At 41.3% G+C, this 24,640-nt stretch overlaps 1 protein-coding gene across 1 annotated transcript in view; it reads right to left on the bottom strand.

Moving 5' to 3' along the window:
- RILP (Rab interacting lysosomal protein) overlaps positions 1-24,640 on the bottom strand; it is a 62,181-nt gene that overhangs the window by 16,770 nt on the left and 20,771 nt on the right. The window contains exons 2-3 of the mRNA XM_073667731.1: positions 9,099-9,222; positions 5,174-5,295 (exon numbers count right to left, since the gene is read on the bottom strand). Of these exons, the coding sequence (XP_073523832.1) occupies positions 5,174-5,295; positions 9,099-9,222 (246 nt within the window). The remainder of the gene's footprint in view (positions 1-5,173; positions 5,296-9,098; positions 9,223-24,640) is intronic.

Raw genomic sequence — 24,640 nt, 5'->3', positions numbered from 1 at the left:
TAAACAAGCACTGTCTAACCTTCACTTGTAAAAGAATTGCTGCAGTCTTATCAGGGATTTTTAACTTTTGTAAGCTCTAGATTGTGTCTAATTGTACTGAGCATTTTTATTCAGCATATAGACGGCATACCATAGCACTTGGCGCTAGCAGGTTTCCAGATTACTGGGACTTAGATCACACCCATGTCAGTCCTCTTTAAACGTTGACAGTATAGAATAAAACTCAACACTTAAATGATTATTACTTGGTCTTATAGAGCAATGTTTAGTGTGAATAGTTATGCTATTCTTCATAATTTGGAGGTATTAGTGGCCCCCTTACCTCTTGGGCCAATATATGGCTGCACAGGTTGCACCAATGGTATGTCCACCCCTGGCAAAAATGTTTTCTAATTTAATACCGCCGAACCGTTGTGACCCATTGACACTGATCGCTGGTGACACTGATAGGCTTAGAGAAGGAGCCGCCTCTGTGTGGAAAACCACTCTGTAATGCCTAAAGGCATCAGTCTTCATTTTAGCTCCAGGGAGTAATACACAGACATGCTGGATCTTACAGCATTATAGAAACCTTTTGTAGCAATTAAGAATCCTATAATACAGTATTTAAAAATCTGTTTTACAATTCAGAAATCCACTTTATAAGGAACCTGCATGCTGCCCGCACCTCAGGCACTATAAATAGGACACTGGCTGCTGCAGTACAAACCTCTACATTTTACTCTGAAATGCTTCGGCATTTCAGAAAAAAAACAAAGCTCAGCTGGGGCACAAGGCGACTAGTCCCGGAGGTGTGTCCCCCGTTGGCTTCTTCCCTCCTGCTCAGCCAGACTGACAGGTATCTCCCTGTGTGTATAATGAGTCTGGCTAAGCGGGCGGAAGAAGCCAGTGGGGGACACACCTCTTGGACTAGTCGCCTTGTCCCCAGCCGCACTTTTAACTATGTTTTTTCTCTGAAATGCTATGTATATGGTGACTGCAGATGCCGGTCTCTGATTCCCACGAGCCATGGTCTGGGAATAACTGCTTAAAGGGATCCTATCATAAGAAGAATAAGTAGAAGTAGTCTGTCTAGTCTACTCAGCACTGGATTTTTTTTTTATGAAATATACAGAACTTTCATTGTACTGATCAGACATGGTATTCGCTCCTCCAAAAAAAAAATGAAAGAACAATGGTCAATGAATAGACCTCATGTCAGTATCTTGGCCACAGGCAGACAGATATGGAAGGGATTGGGGCATTAAGGTAATCAGGTCATAACCTCCCGAACCTTGGGAAAGGAAGATTTTGTTTGCGTGACAAATTTTTTTGTGCATTTCTGAAATAGTGAATTGCATTCTGGGAAATGTCTGCAGCGTGTGACGTATAGGAGACTGGAATCTGCACAGGTGAGGAGAGATTTCCTGTTTGCACTGTTTATCTCCTTCCAGCAATGAACATGACTTGGACGTGATCCAGTCTACCTTACTGTCTCCAGCAATATTGACTTTTGCTGCTTTTTGCTGTTTGGTAGCGTGATTTGTATTTCTGCCTATGAAAGCAGATCAACACAAAGATTTACGTAAATTCCCTTTTTATCAAAGGGAATTTTTCATTGTGGCTTCACTATCAGCAGACGATATCTTATATCTGCCGCTCTACAGAAATAATATAAAAAGTGGCAAACTCTCACTTTGGCTGATATGATCAGTATCTTCACAGTTGAAGATTGTAGTCTTCTTTTTCCCTGTAGCCACTGATGCTAAGGCCACATGGCGACACACACATTTAAAGGGATTGTCAACTGCTCGAACAACCCCTTCTAAATCTGTATGTTTCCCCAAGTAAAATAATAACACTTATACTCAACTCTGGTGCCGGGGCACTTCCAGAGCTGGCTCTCCTGGGAATCACGTGACATTATTATGTTACATGATCCCTGTGGCCAAACAGCGCTGGCTTCGCCCTCCCCTCCTCCGGATGGATCACATACATCTTCTCATCAATATCATGTATGCAATTCATCTGTAGGAGAGGAGAGTGAAGCCAGTGCAGATTAGCTGCAGAGATTGTGTGACAATTCACACAATCTCTGGGACATCCAGTGCTGACATCGCTGGAACAGAAGCGGCTCCGGAGTTGAGTATAGGTGTTATTATTTTACAAGCAACAACCATAGGCTGGAGGACACTTGGTCGTACACATGTCGCAATAAGATTGTGGGATTACTTCAAACCTAATGCAACCTTGGTTATTCCCTTTACAAAAAAATACACTGCTCAAAAAAATAAAGGGAACACTTAAACAACAGAATATAACTCCAAGTAAATCAAACTTCTGTGAAATCAAACTGTCCACTTAGGAAGCAACACTGATTGACAATCAATTTCACATGCTGTTGTGCAATTGGAATAGACAATAGATGGAAATTATTGGCAATAATCAAGACACCCTCAATAAAGGAGTGGTTCTGCAGGTGGGGACCACAGACCACATCTCAGTACCAATGCTTTCGGGCTGATGTTTTGGTCACTTTTGAATGTTGGTTGTGCTTTCACACTCGTGGTAGCATGAGACGGACTCTACAACCCACAGAAGTTGCTCAGTTAGTGCAGCTCATCCAGGATGGCACATCAATGCGAGCTGTGGAAAGAAGGTTTGCTGTGTCTGTAAGCGTAGTGTCCAGAGGCTGGAGGCGCTACCAGGAGACAGGCCAGTACACCAGGAGACGTGGAGGGGGCCGTAGGAGGGCAACAACCCAGCAGCAGGACCGCTACCTCCACCTTTGTGCAAGGAGGAACAGGAGGAGCACTGCCAGAGTCCTGAAAATGACCTCCAGCAGGCCACAAATGTGCATGTGTCTGTACAAATTGTTAGAAACCGACTCCATGAGGGTGGTATGAGGGCCCGACGTCCACAGATGGGGGTTGTGCTCACAGCCCAACACCGTGCAGGACGCGTGCCATTTGCCACAGAACAACAGGACTGGCAAAGTCGCCACTGGCGCCCTGTGCTCTTCACAGATGAAAGCAGTTTCACACTGAGCACATGTGATAGACGTGACAGAGTCTGGAGACGTTGTGGAGAGCGATCTGCTGCCTGCAACATCCTTCAGCATGACCAGTTTGGCAGTGGGTCAGTAATGGTGTGAGGTGGCATTTCTTTGGAGGGCCGCACAGCCCTCCATGTGCTCGCCAGAGGTAGCCTGACTGCCATTAGGTACCGAGATGAGATAATCAGGCCCCTTGTGAGACCATATGCTGGTGCGGTTGGTTCCTCCTAATGCAGGAGAATGCCAGACCTCATGTGGCTGGAGTGTGTCAGCAGTTCCTGCAAGATGAAGGCATTGAAGCTATGAACTGGCCCGCCCCTTCCCCAGACCAGAATCCGATTGAGCATATCTGGGACATCATTGCTCCCTCCATCCACCAACGTCACGTTGCACCACAGCCACAGACTGTCCAGGAGTTGGCGGATGCTTTAGTGCAGGTCTGGGAGGAGATCCCACAGGAGACTATCCACAACCTCATCAGGAGCATGCCCAGGCATTGTAGGGAGGTCATACAGGCACATGCAGGCCACACACAATAATGAGCCTCATTTTGACTTGTTTTAAGGACATTACATCAAAGTTGGATCAGCCTGTAGTGTGTTTTTTTTCCACTTTAATTTTGGGGGTGACTCAAAATCCAGGCCTCCATTGGTTAATAAATTTGATTTCCATTGATGATTTTTGTGTGATTTTGTTGTCAGCACATTCAACTTTGTACAGAAGAAAGTATTCAATGAGAATATTTCATTCGTTCAGATCTAGGATGTGTTATTTGAGTGTTCCCTTTATTTTTTTGAGCAGTGTATGTTGAGACCATCGCAAAGAATCCAACTTCAATTAGAGGACAACCTCTTCAATCCAAACTGGATTCTTTGCCTTGGTCTCTCAACCTAGGGGGCAGTAACATCTTGGAGTTGATGTCATTTTTGGTAAAGATCATTCAACACCAAGTCATTTCAATGATCCTTTAATGATTTAGTTATCCTAATCCTGAGGTAATCTTTACAGATCAATCCTGCATATCAGCGCTGATACGCTATACAGGGGCAAGATTAGGTCTGCTAATTCCTTGTCCCTCTAACATTATCCTACTGGCCTTAGAAGCAGCTCACTGGCACTGTATGCTCTAGCTTAGTCTATGATCTACAATAACACTCAGATTCTTCTCCATTAATGATTTTCTCAGCTTTACCCTATCCGCAACATGTACAGCATGTCTAAAGCCGGCCATACACATTAGATAACCATCAGCAGAACGATCATTTGGCTGACAGCTCTCTGCCAACAACGCCATACACAGGAATGCTTAGCTGAGCGGTCCTGTGATCTCTAATGGGATATTCCATGGCCTGTATTACACTATATAGCTGAAATTAAAAATGGCTAACATTGAAAAAAAATTCAAAAAACATCATAGAATTAACAACACCAGGTCAGATTACCAATGCAAATTGAGGCGTCAGTCTTGTGGGGTGCACTTCTATGGTGCTGGACAGCTCGCCTAATCTAATAGTATGGGTGGTATCAATAGGCTGTAAGCCAGACACTATGCATCACTCGTATCTGTGTGACTGTCGTCCTATGCAAGCCCCATCTGTGTGCATGTTTAATAGTAGACAGCCTCCCTCCATGAATAGGCATTTTGCACCTGTGCTGCTCCCGCCTTTATCATGGGGGGTCTTACACTATATAGCTGCTGTCATCTCTAAAGACAGAAACTAATTGTAAAATGCTGCAGAATATGTTAGCGCTATATAAATAATATTTTTATTATTTATTGATCTGTTCTACTAATCCTATGATCCATATTATGTACAGACTACAGATTCGCTATGTCCTTCCATCAGAACCCCTCTGATCTTAGTCAACCTATAAGTTTGTCACTGCAATTAACCTGACTCTAAATGTCACAGCACGTTATGATCTGTATAAGCAAGCACAGTATACACTATGACAAACGTGTGTGTGCTTATTAGCAAGAAATGTGCAGGATGACGGCTGTCACTGATTCACCGTGTGGGAAGGTCACTACAAAGCTAATTGAAAATAATTAGCCATAGTGTTCGCTCTCCCATAATGGAGCACACCCACAAAATGGTCAATCATGGGAAGATGAAAGAACTGCTTCTTGGCTCTTACCGCTTCGCTGTCCCTGTTCTTCTGCTGGATCTCATGGGTCAATGATCGGATTTCGTCCCTCTGTCTGTCGACAACTACCTTTAACTTCAGCATCAGATCTCGCTCTTCCTTTGCTGCACATTCTTAGTAAGGAAACACTGTAAGTCAATCTAGACAAAATGCCTAATATTTATAGACAATAAAATGTGCAGATGCATATAGATCCTAGACATGAATGCTGGTCATATATACAGTCATGGCCAAAAGTTTTGAGAATGACACCAAAATTATATTTTCACATGATCTGCTGGCCTCTGGTTTTTATTAGTGTTTGTCTGATGTTTATATCACATACAGAAATATAATTGCAATCATATTATGATTATGAGTCCATTCTTACATAATCAATGCTTGCATTTTGCCAGAATTTGTTGGTTTTTGTTTGTCCACCCGTCTCTTGATGATTGACCACAATTTCTCAATGGGATTAAGATCTGGGGAGTTTCCAGGCCATGGACCCAAAATCTCTATGTTTTGTTCCATGAGCCATTTTGTTATCATCTTTGCTTTATGGCAAGGTGCTCCATCATGCTGGAAAAGGCATTTTTGGGCGCCAAACTGCTCTTGGACGGTTGGGAGAAGTTGCTCTTGGAGGACATTCTGGTACCATTCTTTATTCATGGCTGTGTTTTTAGGCAAGACTGTGAGTGAGCCGATTCCCTTGGCTGAGAAGCAACCCCACACATGAATGGTTTCAGGATACTTTACAGTTGGCATGAGACAAGACTGGTGGTAGCGCTCACCTCTTCTTCTCCGAATAAGCTGTTTTCCAGATGTCCCAAACAATCGAAAAGGGGATTCATCAGAGAAAATGACTTTGCCCCAGTCCTCAGCAGTCCACTCCCTGTACCTTTTGCAGAATATCAGTCGGTCCCTGATGTTTTTTCTGGAGAGAAGTGGCTTCTTTGCTGCCCTCCTTGAAACCAGCCCTTGCTCAAAGAGTCTCCACCTCACAGTGCGTGCAGAAGCACTCACACCAGCCTGCTGCCATTCCTGAGCAAGCTCGGCACTGCTGGTAGTCCGATCCCGCAGCTGAAACAGTTTTAAGATACGGTCCTGGCGCTTGCTGGTCTTTCTTGGGCGCCCTGGAGCCTTTTTGACAACAATGGAAGCTCTCTCCTTGAAGTTCTTGATGATGCGATAGATTGTTGACTGAGGTGCAATCTTTGTAGCTGCGATACTCTTCCCTGTTAGGCCATTTTTGTGCAGTGCAATGATGGCTGCACGTGTTTCTTTAGAGATAACCATGGTTAACTGAAGAGAAACAATGATACCAAGAACCAGCCTCCTTTTAAAGTGTCCAGTGATGTCATTCTTACTTAATCATGACTGATTGATCGCCAGCCCTGTCCTCATCAACACCCACACCTGTGTTAATGGATCAATCACTAAAACAATGTTAGCTGCTCCTTTTAAGGCAAGACTGCAAAGATGTTGAAATGTGTTTTTGGGGTTAAAGTTCATTTTCTGGGCAAATATTGACTTTGCAAGTACAGTAATTGCTGTTAAGCGGATCACTCTTTGACATTCAGGAGTATATGCAAATTGCCATTACAAAAAATGAAGCAGTAAACTTTGGAAAAATTACTATTTATCTCATTCTCAATACTTTTGGCCATGACTGTACAGTTAGGTCCATATATATTTGGACAGAGACAACATTTTTCTAATTTTGGTTGTAGACATTACCACAATGAATTTTAAACAAATCAATTCCGATGCAGTTGAAGTTCAGACTTTCAGCTTTCATTTGAGGGTATCCACATTAAAATTGGATTAAGGGTTTAGGAGTTTCAGCTCCTTAACATGTGCCACCCTGTTTTTAAAGGGACCAAAAGTAATTGGACAATTGACTCCAAGGTGTGGTGCTTGCATTTGGAAGGTTTTGCTGTGAAGTAAACATGCGGTCAAAGGAGCTCTCCATGCAGGTGAAACAAGCCATCCTTAAGCTGCAAAAACAGAAAAAACCCATCCGAGAAATTGCTGCAATATTATGAGTGGCAAAATCTACAGTTTGGTACATCCTGAGAAAGAAAGAAAGCACTGGTGAACTCATCAATGCAAAAAAGACCTGGGCGCCCACGGAAGACAACAGTGGTGGATGATCTAGAACCAAAATTAGAAAAATGTTGTCTCTGTCCAAATATATATGGATCTAACTGTATGTATGGTGAAGGTATAAATGTGGTCACAGGTGCGCTAGCTACATATGCTTCTATCACTATTATAGATGCACTGGTGATTCTGAAAGAGGGGCTGGCAAACATGCTGCAGTGCCCATATGTGCTGACCCTTGGTCCCCTAGTAGATCACCATATTCAGGTTTACTATAAAGTAGATCTGATACTGATCATACTGATAAAGTTTGACCACTCCTAGCTTACAGCAAAACTTTAATGGAGTTTTCTGTGCTCAAAAGAAAAGTCTGTAGTTATTCTGTCACAGCAGACTGCAGAATCATAACAGTGTGCAATGTGTGCACAGTCACGATTTCCCAGTATTCATAGCACAAGTATGTGGCCATGTGACCACATATGTTATTTGCATGATATGAACAAATGCCAAATGGATTCTCATTCACGCCTCTCTCTACTCTATTGAGAGAAGTGGATGAGAATCTAGTTGGCATGTGACCACAAACATGCTAATGGCATACATGTGCTCACATGACCACGCACTCGTGCTGTGAATACGGTGAAATTGTCACTGTGCGCGAATGGCACACTGTCATGATTCTGCAGTCTGCTGTGACAGAGTGACTGCAGATTTTTCTTTTCAGTTCGGAAAACCATTTTAATAAGTCAAATTTCTAGAGAATATTGTCTGATTGCTCCAGAACTATGATTAGCCTTTATAGTCAATTATAAAAATGCAATGTCAATGCATTCAGTAGAATTGTGAGAACAGATAAAAATATCCTACACAACAAAGAAAAGAACCTCCTGGCCAGGGCTGGGGAGTTGGTAAGCCAAACCTCAGACTCCTCAATTTCCACGACACAGACTCCACGACTCTGACTCCCTCATACATGGCTCATGTTTAAGTGATAAATTTACTGCAGGACATTTCATAACTTTCCCAAATTCTTATGAAAAGAAAATATTCCCCATAAACTGCATTCAAATACTGTACCCAATCTATTATATATTTTAGGAATTGGAGTCGGTCCATTTTATACCGACTCCACGACTCCGAAGCCCTGCTCCTGGCAGGAGACTGTCAATGTGTCACTGTCAACAGAACTGGGTTTCTTTAATAGGTGTAAGGGTATGTTCACACGTGGCATAATTGCAGCAAATTTTTCTACACCAAAACACAAGGTTGTTGGCAGGAAAAAAATGCTGCGTACAATACACACGTTTTACTAGTGTTTTTCCCCCCCATTCATTTGAATGGGTGAAAAACGCTGCAAAAACGCTGCAAGAATTGATATGCTGCAGAACTGAAAAAAATGAAAATAAAATGCTGCATATTTTACGCACCAAAAAACAGCTGCAATTATGCCATATTTGAACATGCCCTAACCTGGAATGGCAATGATTCGTGGATGTTACACTATGCCCTACATCCAAACTCATATACATGGGGATATATAAATGCATCAATCCTCCTTTTCTCCCCACCGGAATACCTAATACTCAGAGCTACATTTCAATTTTCTGTTTTTTTGGTCTACCCATCTTTCACCTTATTCTGATCCACAATTAACACTGTGCGCTTATGTATCTCCTTCTATTTTCATAAATTGGATTACACATTGTGACATACCTCCTATTGGCATCAACCTTTATCATTGTCTTGCAATAAACATTTTAAATACCGAATATATTGTAAATGGGGTTTTATTGTAGAATATTAACTCCGATATTGCCTAATCTGCTCTCACCTCCCTGGGACTTTGTCTCGGTCAGTTGTCCCAATAGTTTCTGGTTCTCTTCGGTAAGCTGGGAAAGCTGGTTCTGGAGGTCATGTTCTTTTCTTTGAGCATCAAGCAGCTTCTGCTCTAGATCCTGTGTAAAAATACAGAGGAACAAAATCAAAAGTTTATAGAAGACGTCTTATCATTTATTGTCAGGATTTGGCAGTGTATCCACATATGCAGCAAATTCTACAGCAAAGATAGCAATGTGTAAGAAAATTCTGAAACTATTATTAAAACCACTGCCTAGTGAAGCATATAACATTCTCTGAATTAATTATTACATCTATTAAAGGAGAGAACATATTATGCAGCAAGTGATATTAGGCGGACGAATATCCTGTATAGCCAAGTGGAAAAATATACAGTAATATTTATATATTAAATTCTATATATTTTTTCATAAATATATTACCACAGCAGCTGAGTAATACTCTATGTAGCAAAATAAAGTTTTTAACTATTTTTACCTGTAGTAACTGATCCTTTAATTCTAATAAGCTATAAAATTTAAGATTTTTTTTCGAATGAATGACACAAGGTGAATCTCAGGTAAAAGCTATAGAGAAGTTATAGAACAGTATCTCTATAACAGAATGCACAATTCAATGCTGGGTACATGCTGCTCTGTGAATAAACCGGGCTCCACATGCTGCACATAACACATCTGCATCTCTGGCTGATATGGGCATAAAAGGGGACAAACTTATGGTGTGACCCCCATGCTCCCCTGACCTCAACCCCATTGAGAACCTCTGGAGCATCATCAAAAGGAGTGTCTATGATGGCGGAAGACAGTTCACATCTAAGCAACAGCTCTGGGAGGGTATTCTGTCCTCATGCAAAACAATTGAAGCAGAAACCATCCAAAACCTGACAAATTCAATGGACGAGAGAGTTCAGAAGCTCCTTTTGAACAAGGGGTCCTATGTGCAAATGTAACATCACCTAGAATAAAGTTTTGAGTTGAAAACTGTTTGATTTCAGTTTGTAATAACCTGCTAATGCTTAGAATTTCAAAAATGACCATTTTTTTTGTTCTTTATTAAAATGAAAAGGTTGAAAACTCAACTGTGCATAATAATTTGGAACATGCATTTTGAGTGCAGTTTGAGTGTTTTATTTTTTAAAAAATATACTGTTATCATAGGCAGTTTGTACAAAAACCTTTCAATTGTACTCTAATAGTTATTTGACTGGAAAATTACAATGACTGCAATTCATATAGGTAATAGGAAAATCTGAGAAAATATTATTTGCATAATAATTTGGAACACAGTGTATATTATGTATATGTTTCTATTTATCTAATGATGGGGAAGAATGATTGTCTGAACAATCTTTGCTTGTGTAAAAGGCCCTTAAAACATTGAACTTTCATGCTGCCACGTTATATATATTTGTTCACTTGACTGCATATGAAGAAAAAGGAAAGTGAAACTGTGATAAAGGAAGAAGAAAAATTAAGAACAGTAAAATGTGACGATTGCTGTACACTGTGGGATATGAGGGGGAGGGGGACACTAAATATTTCCAACCAAACGCCCATTAGTAGAGCCAAAGATAGAACTACAATTCTGATGAATACTGCAAGAAGCTACTTGTGAGATTTGCTTTACAGTGGAAAGCCAAACCAAAATATTTTTATATAATTTTATTAGAAGATCTAGAGACATTGACAAGTGGAAACCACAAAAAAGGAAAACGTAAAAGTTCTAAGGTAGAATTCACATGTCCACATTTGTAACAAGACAGCACACAGACTGCATCCATGTGCTGTGCATTCACGTCACGTGGACATTCATAGCGATCAATTGTAAGTCGTGAACCGGTAGTGTTCTTCAGGACACGGCGGAGCCAAGGGCGAGAAAACCAACTCTTACAAAGTTTGATCTCAAAAGAACTATTTTACTTATTTAAGAGTATCATTTTCACCCAGACAATACAAAAACATTTAAATATTATGCAAACATTAGTCAACAGCTGGAACCTCTGTGCTGTACAGCGTGGCACCTAAGCAATCTGTATTTACTATTTTTTTTTATACATTTGACTGCTGGCGTACCTGTCTAAATTGGCCGCCTATTACCGTTTTACACCTTAAAAATTGGATTAATTATATGCATGTAATGTACAGGTTAGCCTGCGGTACAACACTGAGGTTTTACTAATATTTCCTGTATTTCCCCAACCAAATTTCCCTTTCCCTTCCCGTAGTGTTTACAGAGGAACGGTCCGTCCTCAACTGTATCGTAAATACCCAAAACAAACTACGGAGACAGACGCTTAGCCGTAAATATAGTGGTACGCAGTTGAATAACTGACCAGTACTAAAATGCTGTGCAGAAACTTTCTCCTATAATAAAATGGAGATCAAGTATGGCCCGGAGTTCGTTGTGTGCCGTGTCGGCACCTCAAAGTGGATTGGGATTTTCTTAGTTATTAAACCAGAATAAAGCGTGGCAGCGAATCCGAAAGTTCTGGACGCTGATATTAGCAACAAACGTTGTGTGAAGCAGTTAATATACCTAACTAACTACAGGCTATATCTTAGTCTTGAATATTTTGGCACCAAAATGTTATATTATGTGTGAACAGTTACTCACTGCGGGGCCCCTTCAACAGATGAGCGGTACCATTGTGTCCAACACCTCATCACTGTAGGTCACGTCCTCTATCATCTCTGGACCGCGTTTCGGACAGGAATCTCCTCAAACTTGGACAGGTTCCAGTTGTGAGCAAGCTTAGCTCCAATATGCTGTTTCTCTGGTGTCAATGGGGTGTTCTCAAAAGCAGATGCTGCTGAATTCCCTTCCAGCGTGTCCTCTTCTGTTCAGGATATATTCCATATATTCCAGACTACCCCCAAGATGGCCGCTCCACTTATTCTTGTCACGTACTTTTCAACTGTCCACTGGGAATTCCCCTGAGCACAGTAACTAAGCCCCTCCCACACTGGAGCTAGACCAATCACCAACTGTCTCCGTTATTTGCTGGGTAAACTTCACCTCTCTACTGCAGTCACTACCCCCTTAACAATGTGCACTGAACTTCTTATGATCAATACATTAACTGCTAATTCTCCTTATATAATCATGTAATACAATGCATATTAAATCATTCACAGAGTTAAAACCTTACATCAAAATACATATCCAGTCTTTCAACAAGTACAATTATACTGGTGTGGATACAGATTTATACAATCATATCACTCTCGTGAACCGACACACATCTCACACAATAAATTCAAAGTGGACCAAACTCTGACATAGGTACACTTTTTTCTGAAAAAAATAAATAAATAAAAGTGCGAAAATAGTCACAGGCTATGTTGTGTCTGTGTACAATTCGTTAAAAGTACTGATGGCACATGTACGAGAAAAACGGATGTGTGAATGGGGCCTTATAAAGAGATAATCTTAAAATGAAAATTCTAAGCTATTAGAGTATGTGCCCATTCAGTATTTGCAACAGAAAAATATTTGTGTTGGAAGGAGAACTGCTGAGAAAATACACACTATTTGGGCTCATTTTCTTACTTGCTTTTCCACCGCACGCAATTAAATATGTGACTAATGCTGTCAAAACTCTAAAAGAATTGAATTGCTGCAGATCTGAAACGGCTTCAAATCTGCAAGGAAAAAATAGGCAATGTGTGCATGAGACTTCAGGAATCTCATTCACTTTGCCGGCACTAGAAAAGCGACAAAACTGCACAAAAAAAAAACACAACAAAAATGCATCACATACTTAACGTGTGAATTGAACGCAAGTGTCATCATCAGATAAATCTTATCCAATGTATACAAATTTGTAATCTATTCTCTGTAATCAATGATTCGGCTTCCTTTCATCTTGTAGAAACCTTTATTGTTTACATCCAGCAGATAAATAGAGAAAAGTCATGTGATGGACACACGGGCTTGTAACAGGACAGCGCTCAGATAACTAACACGCCATTGCTACCAGTCACTGTTCAGATCCCGATAACGAAGAAATAAAAAAGTCACTCTTGATTGATACTTAGTGATGTATTATTTTATCTACAATACAGGATTCAGTTACTGTAATGTTTCAATCTTTATGGGAACCTGTCATGGTAAAAGTGGTATCAGATCTCCAGGCCGAATCTTATGAAGACGATCAGATCGATATACATTTTTAATTCAGGAAAAGTTTCATGACTGCATGCAGAGATAGATGTCAATCACTGAGTAGGACCATCCTCATATACATACAGTACAGACCAAAAGTTTGGACACACCTTCTCATTTAAAGATTTTTCTGTATTTTCATGACTATGAAAATTGTACATTCACACTGAAGGCATCAAAACTATGAATTAACACATGTGGAATTATATACTTAACAAAAAAGTGTGAAACAACTGAAAATATGTCTTATATTCTAGGTTCTTCAAAGTAGCCACCTTTTGCTTTGATGACTGCTTTGCACACTCTTGGCATTCTCTTGATGAGCTTCAAGAGGTAGTCACCGGAAATGGTTTTCACTTCACAGGTGTGCCCGGACAGGTTTAATAAGTGGGATTTCTTGTCTTATAAATGGGGTTGGGACCATCAGTTGTGTTGTGCAGAAGTCTGGTGGATACACAGCTGATAGTCCTACAGAATAGACTGTTAGAATTTGTATTATGGCAAGAAAAAAGCAGCTAAGTAAAGAAAAACGAGTGGCCATCATTACTTTAAGAAATTAAGGTCAGTCAGCCCGAAAAATTGGGAAAACTTTGAAAGTGTCCCCAAGTGCAGTTGCAAAAACCATCAAGCGCTACAAAGAAACTGGCTCACATGAGGACCGCCCCAGGAAAGGAAGACCAAGAGTCACCTCTGCTTCTGAGGATAAGTTTATCCGAGTCACCAGCCTCCGAAATGCAGGTTAACAGCAGCTCAGATTAGAGACCAGGTCAATGCCACACAGAGTTCTAGCAGCAGACACATCTCTTCAACAACTGTTAAGAGGAGACTTTGTGCAGCAGGCCTTCATGGTAAAATAGCTGCTAGGAAACCACTGCTAAGGACAGGCAATAAGCAGAAGAAACTTGTTTGGGCTAAAGAACACAAGGAATGGACATTAGACCAGTGGAAATCTGTGCTTTGGTCTGATGAGTCCAAATTTGAGATCTTTGGTTCCAACCACCGTGTCTTTGTGCAACGAAGAAAAGGTGAACGGATGGACTCTACATGCCTGGTTCCCACCGTGAAGCATGGAGGAGGAGGTGTGATGGTGAGGGGGTGCGTTGCTGGTGACACTGTTGGGGATTTATTCAAAATTGAAGGCATACTGAACCAGCATGGCTACCACAGCATCTTGCAGCGGCATGCTATTCCATCCGGTTTGTGTTTAGTTGGACCATCATTTATTTTTCAACAGGACAATGACACCAAACACTCCTCCAGGCTGTGTAAGGGCTATTTGACCAAGAAGGAGAGTGATGGGGTGCTACGCCAGATGACCTGGCCTCCACAGTCACCAGACCTGAACCCAATCGAGATGGTTTGGGGTGAGCTGGACCGCAGAGTGAAGGCAAAAGGGCCAACAAGTGCTAAGCATCTCTGAAAACTCCTTCAAGATTGCTGGAAGACCATTTCCGGTGACTACCTCTTGAAGCTCATCAAGAGAATGCCACGAGTGTGCAAAGCAGTCATCAAAGCAAAAGATGCCTACTTTGAAGAATGTAGAATATAAGCCATATTTTCAGTTGTTTCACACTTTTTTGTTAAGTGTATAATTCCACATGTGTTAATTCATAGTTTTGATGCCTTCAGTGTGAATGTACAATTTTCATAGTCAAGAAAATACAGAAAAATTTTTAAATGAGAAGGTGTGTCCAAACTTTTGGTCTGTACTATACATATTTCAATGAATAAAATGCAAGATATGAATCTTTTCCAAAAAACCTATATCATTATATTTATCTTTACTTCTCTATACCATGCTGTCCACAGGTCTGACTACATGGATAACATGACGGGTTCCTTTAAGTGCACCTTCATCAGAAAGGGCTCGTGTGCAAATAAGAGGCTAGATTATGCTAAGCTCTTATCTGTTCAGGTCCCCTTCCCCCCACAAGTATGTTATTTTTGATTGGCGTAAGAAACCATGAAAGTACACAAACAAGCAATCTCCATGACGTCTATGGCATATGCCATCATGGTGGCAGCAGACGCCCTTCTGATCTTAGGACCACGATCTGCCAGCAGGACAATCACTTGTAATAATGCAGCATAACAGGTGAATTTGCTTTCATGCTATCTCATTTTGAGGAACTTCTTACAATCATATCACGATTCTTTTCAGGAAAATCCCTAGTGGAAATCTTCAAGTAAATAAGGGAGGGGAGGAGGGTGGGGTTTCCCCGACATTTCTCTTATTCAGATGCAGGTTTCAGAAATACACTTTTCATTCTGCCTTTTTTCCCCTCTCTTCACTATAGATCAAGGGGGAGCAATTCATTTTCCACATGAGACACAGTGACTGTTGTGGATGGCCTAAGCAACAAGCCGTACTTAATTCTACTCCATTATCATTACTATATTCATTTGTATCACCTAATATTGAGCAGAATTAAGTACAGTGACTAGTTGCTACTGCTAATACAGTAGTGTTCTAAATAATAGCAGTCCAATATGACTAACCAGATTAATCACTGTTTTTGGCATCTATAATATAACCAGGGATGTGTCCGTCTGTCCAAAGCCTCTATAGGCTGCCTGCGCAGTCTGGCCAGAGACAGAACACCACATCAGACGCTACAGGTGAGAGGGAGGAGGACGAGTATGAAGGACTGTGGTGCCGTAGATCGCGATATGCGTAAGCGCTGACCGCATACCGCCATCTCATTAGGACACACATCTCAATCTCTGGCAAGGCTGGGCTGGAAGAGTGTGGCGCAGGAGATCGCGCTATGCTCAGATGCGAACTCCGGCGCAATACTTCTCCTCCCGCCAGAGTCCCCACTTGTGCATACCACGCTACCCGGCGCCATTTTATTGAAGACACAGTATATACAAATTCACAGACACAGTGTCTTAAAAAAAAATAAAAAATGGCGCCAGAAATGTACCAACAAAAATGCTCGCCACTCGGGCGTAGACCGGGTTCAATAGTTAGTAAATTATACTACCACATGTCAAACGATTTACCAGTTGGTGCAGTAGATTCTAAGAAAAACAAAATAATAGCAGTGTGGAGTTCAATTAGCGAGGTCAATCATTCTGTGAAGAAACAGGTGTGAATCAGGTGGCCCTTATTTAAGGGTGAAGCCAGCACATGTTGCATATGCATTTCTCCTTGAAAGCCTGAGAAATATGGGTCGTTCGAGACATTGTTCAGAAGAACAGCGTACTTTGATTAAAAAGTTGATTGGAGAGGGTAAAACTTATAAAGAAGTGCAGACAATGATAGGCTGTTAAGGTAAAATGATCTCCAATGCTTTAAAATGGAAACCAGAGAGACGTGGAAGAAAATGGAAGACTACCATTCGAATGGATCGAAGAATAGCCAGAAGGGCAAAGGCTCAGCCAATGATCAGTTCCAGGATGATCAAAGACAGTCTCAAGTTACCTGCGAGTACTGTGACAGTTAGAAAACGCCTGTATGAAGCTAATCTCTTAGCAAGAAGTCCCGCAAAGTCTCACTGTTAAAAAAAGACATGTACTGAAGCGGAAAACAATTTGCCAAAGAACACATCAACTGGCTTAAAGAGAAATGGAGAAACATTTTGTGGACTGATGAAAGTAAAATTGTTCTTTTTTTTTTTTAACAATACTTTTTATTGAAATTTTCACTTTATACAACTGTATTCCAAGTATTGGACTCTGGATACATTAAGGTACATCTCTCGCAAAGGTAACATCGTTGATCAATAGTATTATTCCGGATTTTTGAATATCATGTTCAGTGAGAAGAAAAAAAAACAAAAACAGAAAACAGTTTAACAGAATAATCCCCAACTGCCCTCCCTCATCCCAGACATACAGGAATACCTATGTACAGCGACCTTGTTAGTTCTGTCTTTATTTATTTCAGGGTCTTATAGCTCCTCTCACCTATGCGACACGTTCTATAGCTTCCTTCCCTTCCACATTTGGATCAGCAATTTTTAACCTACCCAATGTTCCACTCAAGTCTTCTACTATATACCAGCTAGTACACAGAAATGGCTTCACAGCTCCTTGAATTTCCTCATTTGTGTAATACTTCAATAGAAAACCCCTCCACTTTGTCATGAGTGCTTTTACATTTTTTTCCCTATCACGCTCGGCTTCCAGCTTTTCCGAGCGAAACAGGGCTTTCAATTGGGCTATGATTTCGTTCGGACAACCAATGTTTTAATAAACTTCTTTTAGCTATTAAACACACTGTATGGAACATTGGGGCCAAAACATTCCCACCCTTCTGTTGTGCATTTTCTTCAGTACCCCAAAAATGAAAAAGAAACGGTAGCGGAAGTAGATCTATATTGTGGACGTCTAAGTTCTCTAGTATATTTTTTGTATCCATCCAAAATTTTTGCACTTTGGGGCAGCTCCACAGACCGTGCAGTAGGTTAGAACTTTTGAGCTTGCACTTTGGGCAGTGTGTCAGGCGGTCTATCATATTTTTGGAAACTGGTATATTAAAGGCTATAATTGCTCTATGCATAATTCTGAATTGCGTGTCTCTCCAGGTCTCACTCAATATGTTTTTACGCACCGCCTGCCAACCTAATAGAATTTTTTCCCCAATTTCTACCCCTTCTATTGGACTTTCCCAAGATCCAAATATTTGTTTCACATCCGCCCTCACAAGGATTTCTTTAATACCTTTATATATTGCAGAAACACTGTGATGCGAACTTGCCCGGTTTAGCAGCAGGGTATCCATTGCATTCCTTTTTGTTTCTTCCCTGACACTTATCAAGTGAACCATCACTGTCTTTCTTATCTGTTCAAATTGTAGGTATTGATGCTTTTTAAGATTAAATTTTGAGATGGTCTCCTCTTCAGATAGCCACCTGTTTTCCTTCTCATGTAGTAGGTTAGCAACCTTATGTATTCCCTTTATTTTCCACTCTTGGAAAAGCTTGTTTTCCCCTATTTGTCTTAGTGCTGGATTATCCCACAGAGGCAAGTCCCTAGATATTCTCCATGATAATTTTAGTCGCTTTCTAATTTCCTTCCATGTTGCTATCATGTCCCGGTATATTATTGAATTCTTAATTTTGCTAGGTAGTAAATTTAAGGGTGTATGTAGCAGGGCGACTAAGTTCCAGGGCCCTGCATTATGTTTTTCCAGGTTCGTGTCAGAATATTTACTAGTACCTTTCAACCAGTCTATTATGTGTCTAGATATGCATGCCAGATTGTACCCTCTTATGTCTGGTAAATTGGCACCTCCCTCATTCCTTGCTGCCATCAATGTTTCCAGTTTTATCTGAGGTCTCCGACCCTTCCATATGAATTTCCTAATAGAAGAATTTATCCTTTTAACATCTACATGTTTTAAAAGAGTTGGTATAGTTTGCAGCGGGTACATGAGTTTAGCAGTGCTCATCATTTTTATTAGGTGTATCCTGCCTAATAGGCTCAGGGGCAAGTTTTGCCATCTTTCTAGTTCTTGCTGTATTTTAGATATAATTGGGGGAAAGTTTAAGTTATACACTGACTCTGGTCTCCTACCCAGTTTGATGCCCAAATAGGTTATGTATGCTCCTGCTATCGGTATATCATGCAGCTCTTTTCTCACTGTGTGCCCTCTTCCTTTTTCTTTTAATTCCAGTATTTCACACTTATTTTTGTTTAGCGTAAACCCTGAGCATTTCCCAAAAGCCTCCAGAAGATTCAACACTCCTGGTAAATCTCTTTCTACCTCTGCCATATAAAGTATTATGTCGTCCGCAAAGTAGAGGCCTTAATCTTCTCGTCTCCTATTTTCAGCCCTTCAAATACTTCATACTGCTGCAGATAGCATGACAAAGGTTCAAGCGCTAAATTAAATATAAGTGGCGACAAAGGGCAGCCCTGGCGTGTTCCTTTTTCCAAGAGGAAGCTAGCGGAAAGGTGCCCATGGGTTTGAATTTTCACCATGGGATTATTGTATAGGGCTTTTATAAGGTTTCTAAATTTGCCCATCACCCCCATTTTGTCCAGGACTTGTTTTAACCAGGACCATTTCACCTTGTCAAATGCCTTCTCTGCATCTAATGTGACTAAGGCCGGGTCTTTACTCTTATTGTCTCCATTCCTTACTGTGTCTAATGCTAGTAATGTACGCCTGATGTTTGTGACTGCGCTCCTGCCCTTTACAAAGCCCACTTGTGCTGGTGACACTAGTGTCGGGAGTATTTCTGCTAGCCTGTTCGCCATCAGTTTGGATATAATTTTAATATCCTGATTTAATCAGGGATCTAGGTCTGTAGGCCGCTGGATCCTCCCCATCCTTCCCTTCTTTTGGTATCAAACTTATATAGGCCATGTTGGTTCCCCCCAACAATTCACCACCCTGTAACAACTCGTTATACCATTTAGTCAAAATAGGAGCTACTTGATGGGTCATGACCTTAAAAAAAAAAAAATCGCCTGTGAACCCATCAGGCCCAGGGGCTTTACTGCCCGGTAGACCTCCAAAAGTGCTTTTCACTTCTTCCTCTGTTACCGGCGCATTTAACATGTTCAGTTGTGACTCAGTTATGGCAGGCATTTTAATTTTGCTGAGGAAGGTCGTTCCCATACCCTCCTCGAAGCCATCTTCTGAGTATAAAGCCGCATAGAATTCCCTTAAGACACGGCTTATCTCTTTGGGATTATCTACAGCAATCCCCTTCTCGTTCTTAAGTTTCAGTATGCCTTTCCTCCCCTGTCTTCCTTTTGCTAAGTTTGCCAGTAGCCGTCCCGCTTTATCCCCAAACCTCCTTAGTTCAATTTCCATTTGTGACTTCCTAAATCCTTCTTTCTTCTCCGCCCATTCATCAAAGTTTTTTTTGGCCTCCTTCCAATCTTCCCTTGCCCTTTCTATTTTTAATTGTTGGAAGAGTATGTACTTTCTCCTCAGATCACCGCTAACCTCTTCGTATTTTTGTGTTCGTGTTTTTCTTCAGTGTATGGACATATGCCATCAGTCTCCCTATCAAAGCAGCTTTCCCTGCTTCCCAGAATGTTTGTGTCTTTAATTCGTCTGATGAATTGTGGAAAGTGTATTCCTCCCACCATTGCTGTAGTGTAATGATAAAATGTTGCTCTCTAAGAAGAAAGGTAGGGAATTTCCATATATAGTCTGTCCCTTTTGGGTATTTTTCTAGGAGGTTTATCGAGGTTGGCGCATGGTCCGAAATAACCAGTTCCTCTATTTTAGTCTCCTTGCACCTATCTAGCAATTCTCTACTGACAAGAAGATAGTCAATCCTGGACCAAGTCTGATGCGGGTGGGAAAAGTGTGTGAATTCTCGTTCAATGGGGAATTCCATGCGCCACACGTCTGATAAATTTGTGTTGGCTATCAAGTCAGCTAACAGAGTTGATTTCCATTCGGTCTAAGTTTTGCACCCCCTAAACTTTGTCTGTCCTCCTCCTCACGGTGAGTATTGTTAAAGTCACCTCCAATTACTATTTTCTTGGTCGTATTTTGCAGTAAACTAGTGCGCAGATGTTCGAAGAATGGTTTCTGGTTTGCGTTTGGTGAATAAACATTAATTATACTCAGCTCCCCCTCATTCCCTTCAAGCTGTAGCATTATATACCTTCCCTCTGCGTCGTGTTCTACCTGTGTCACTTTGTATGTAAGGTTTTTGTGCAGCAATATTAACACCCCCGCCTTCCTCCCTTCTCCTTCCGATCCATAAGCCTCCCCCACCCACAGTTTTTTCATTCTAAACAAGTCTTCCTTCCTCAGATGGGTTTCCTGCAACAGTGCTATGTCTGTTTTTAACTTTTTTAAGTGTCTTAGAACCATCATTCTCTTGGTTGGTGCTCTGAGCCCCTTTACGTTCCACGAGACTATCCGCATACTATGTGTTTTATCACTTCTGGATTATAGATTGAACTGACACTCCTTAATACTTTTGTTCCTTCCTGTACTTGAGCAGCATTCTGCATGTCTTTCCCTTTAATAAACCTTCCCTTAACATTAACATATAACAACATATAAACAAACAATGACGTCTTCATCTTTGTGACCTCCTTTTTTCTGGCAGCTTCTCCCCATATGCTCCTTCCCGGCATTTTGTTATTACTAAATCATGTTTCTGTTCTTTAAATGATCACCCCCTCAAGTGAGTAAAATCAAGAGAGTCCATGGGTTACCAGATTTTTTTGAGATCTCTCTCTCTTAAAGTGTTATACCCTCCCATATGGTCCACTTATCTTAACCAGAGTCCACAGCCGGGGATCCCCTATGATTTTGGGGCGATCTCTGTCTTTGGGTTTGCGCTGCTGACTTCCGTCCCACAGATTCTTCATCCGCCTCTGCGTCCTGTTCCGTTCTTCTCTCCTGTCGTGGCGAAGCCCTCTTCTCCTTTTCTTTTGGTCCATCTTTTTCAACCATCGTGCAAACATACTCCTCTGCCTCCGCCGGGTTCTGAAAGCTCTTTACCAGTCCGTCCGCCTGCCGTACTTTCAGGGTGGCTGGGTACACAAGCTGAAATTGGATTCGGCCATGGAATAGCTTTGAGCAGCATTTGCTGAACATCCTCCTCCTTTTAGTGACCTCTGCGGAGTAATCATTGAAGATAATAATTTTGTGGCCTTGGAAGTTTAGCGGTTCTTTACGCCTTCTGAAGGCACGTAAAATAGCCTCTTTATCATTAAAGTCTAGGTATTTGGCGATGGCTTGTCTGGGTCTCTGATTCGTTTCTGTTTCTGCGGCAGTACTTGGCCTAGTCGGCCCCATTCTGTGCGCTCTTTACACTCTCATTTTTGGCGCTAAACCCAGAGCTGATGGCAGATCCTCCTCAAATAGCCTCTGAAGTTGTCCAGGCTTTATCGCTTCAGGCAGGCCCACTACACGTACGTTGTTTCTGCGTGACCGGTTCTCTAGGTCCTCAATGCGGTCAGCCATAATGTACACTTGTTTCTGCAGTAGGTTAACATCCTTTTCTATGTGCTCAGTTTTATCCTCCACTTTCCTTGTTCTGTCCTCCGCTTCATCCAGTCTCTGCCCATGCTGTGTAATGTCCTCTTTAAGGGCTGCCAGTGACTGCTGTATTGTGCTGGCTAGAGAGGCAGTGATCTCTGGGACAAGGTGTTTTGCTACTTCTTGTGGCAAATCCTTATAGTTCATGCTGTCAGAGTTTATTGCACCAGCCACCAGTGAAAGCTTCTCACACTGATCTGCTTTTCTGTACATTTGGCAATGATCTACCTCTCTGACACCAGCATCAGCTTGCACCTCCTCCCCTGAAACTGCCTCGCTCCCCCTCTCCATTTGCTGTGAGCATTCAGTATGCTTGCCTTTATCAGCGTCAGCCATCTTATCTCCTCTTTGCTCTCCACACTTCTTGCCTGCTACAGGGATTTTACAGCCACTTCTGAGGATGTACCGGTCCATGTGCAGCCAGGTACTTTCACACTATCTTCAGGACCCTCTGCCCAGCGTCTCTGTATGTTTTTATGTGCCTGAGGGGGTGGTAATCACCGGGGCTTTGCAGAGCTCTCAGTCTTCAATCCTCCTTAGCCAGGGCCGGATCCGGAAGTCTACGTAAAATTGTTCTTTTTGGGTCCAAGGGTCGCAGACAGTTCAGATGATCCCCAAACTCCGCATTCAAGCCACAGTACACTCTGAAGACAGTGAAGCATGGTGGTGCAAGCATCATGATATGGGCATGTTTCTCTTACTATGATGCCGGTCCTATTTACCGCATACATACATAAATATAAAATATAAATTTTAAGTCCCAATTTTTCAGACTTATCCTCAGAAGCAGAGGTGACTCTTGGTCTTCCCTTCCTGGGGCGGTCCTCATGTGAGCCAGTTTCTTTGAAGCGCTTGATGGTTTTTGTAACTGCACTTGGGGACACTTTCAAAGTTTTCCCAATTTTTCGGACTGACTGACCTTCATTTCTTAAAGTAATGATGGCCACTCGTTTTTCTTTACTTAGAATTTGTATTATGGCAAGAAAAAAGCAGCTAACAGTCTATTCAGTAGTAGTAGTAGTAGTATCAGCTGTGTATCCACCAGACTTCTGCACAACACAACTGATGGTCCCAACCCCATTTATAAGGCAAGAAATTCCACTTATTAAACCTGACAGGGCACACCTGTGAAGTGAAAACCATTTCCGATGACTACCTCTTGAAGCGCATCAAGAGAATGCCAAGAATGTGCAAAGCAATCAAAGCAAAAAGGTGGCTACTTGGAAGAACCTAGAATATAAGACATATTTTCAGTTGTTTCACACTTCTTTGTGAAGTATATAATTCCACATGTGTTAATTCATAGTTTTGATGCCTTCAGTGTGAATGTACAATTTTCAAAAAGTCATGAAAATACAGAAAATCTTTAAAATGAGAAGGTGTGTCCAAACTTTTGGTCTGTACTGTATAATATATATATATATATATATATATATATATATATATATATATATATATATATATATATATATATATATATATATATATATAGATACATACACACACACACACACACACACACACACACTGCGTGCAGAATTATTAGGCAAGTTGTATTTTAGAGGATTATTTTTATTATTGATCAACAACTATGTTCTCAATCAACCCAAAAGACTCAGATATCCAAGCTTAATATTTTTGGAAGTTGGAGTTGTTTTTTTTAAGATTTGGCTATCTTAGGAGGATATCTGTTTGTGCAGGTAACTATTACTGTGCAGAATTATTAGGCAACTTAATAAAAACCAAATATAACCCCATCTCAGTTATTTTCACCAGGTAAACCAATATCAGTGCACAAAATTTAGAAATAAACATTTCTGACATGCAAAAACAAAAAAAATTAGTGATCAGCATAGCCACCTTTCTTTATGATGATACTCAACAGCCTTCCATCATAGATTCTGTCAGTTGCTTGATCAGTTTTCGATCAACATTGCGTGCAGCAGCCACCACAGCCTCCCAGACACTGTTCCGAGAGGTGTACTGTTTTCCCTCCCTGTAGAGCTTACATTTTATGATGGACCACAGGTTCTCTAGGAGGTACAGATCAGGTGAACAAGGGGACCATGTCATTATTTTTTCTTCTTTTAGACCTTTACTGGCCAGCCACGCTGTGGAGTAGTTGGATGCATGTGATGGAGCATTGTCCTGCATGAAAATCATGTTTTTCTTGAACGATACCGACTTCTTCCTGTACCACTGCTTGGAGAAGTTGTCTTCCAGAAACTTGCAGTAGGTCTGGGAGTTGAGCTTCACTCCATCCTCAACCCGAAAAGGTCCCATAAGTTCATCTTTGATGATACCAGCTCATACCAGTAGCCTACCTCCACCTTGCTGGCGTCTGAGTCGGAGTGGAGCTCTCTGCCCTTTATTGATCCAGC

The sequence above is a fragment of the Phyllobates terribilis genome, unplaced genomic scaffold (genome assembly GCF_046119375.1).
Source record: "Phyllobates terribilis strain yellow unplaced genomic scaffold, ASM4611937v1 Scaffold_2__4_contigs__length_985480577, whole genome shotgun sequence".
Taxonomy (NCBI): Eukaryota; Metazoa; Chordata; class Amphibia; order Anura; family Dendrobatidae; genus Phyllobates; species Phyllobates terribilis.
Note: the sequence above shows the minus strand (reverse complement) of the source record. Positions and strands in the feature narration are given on the sequence as shown.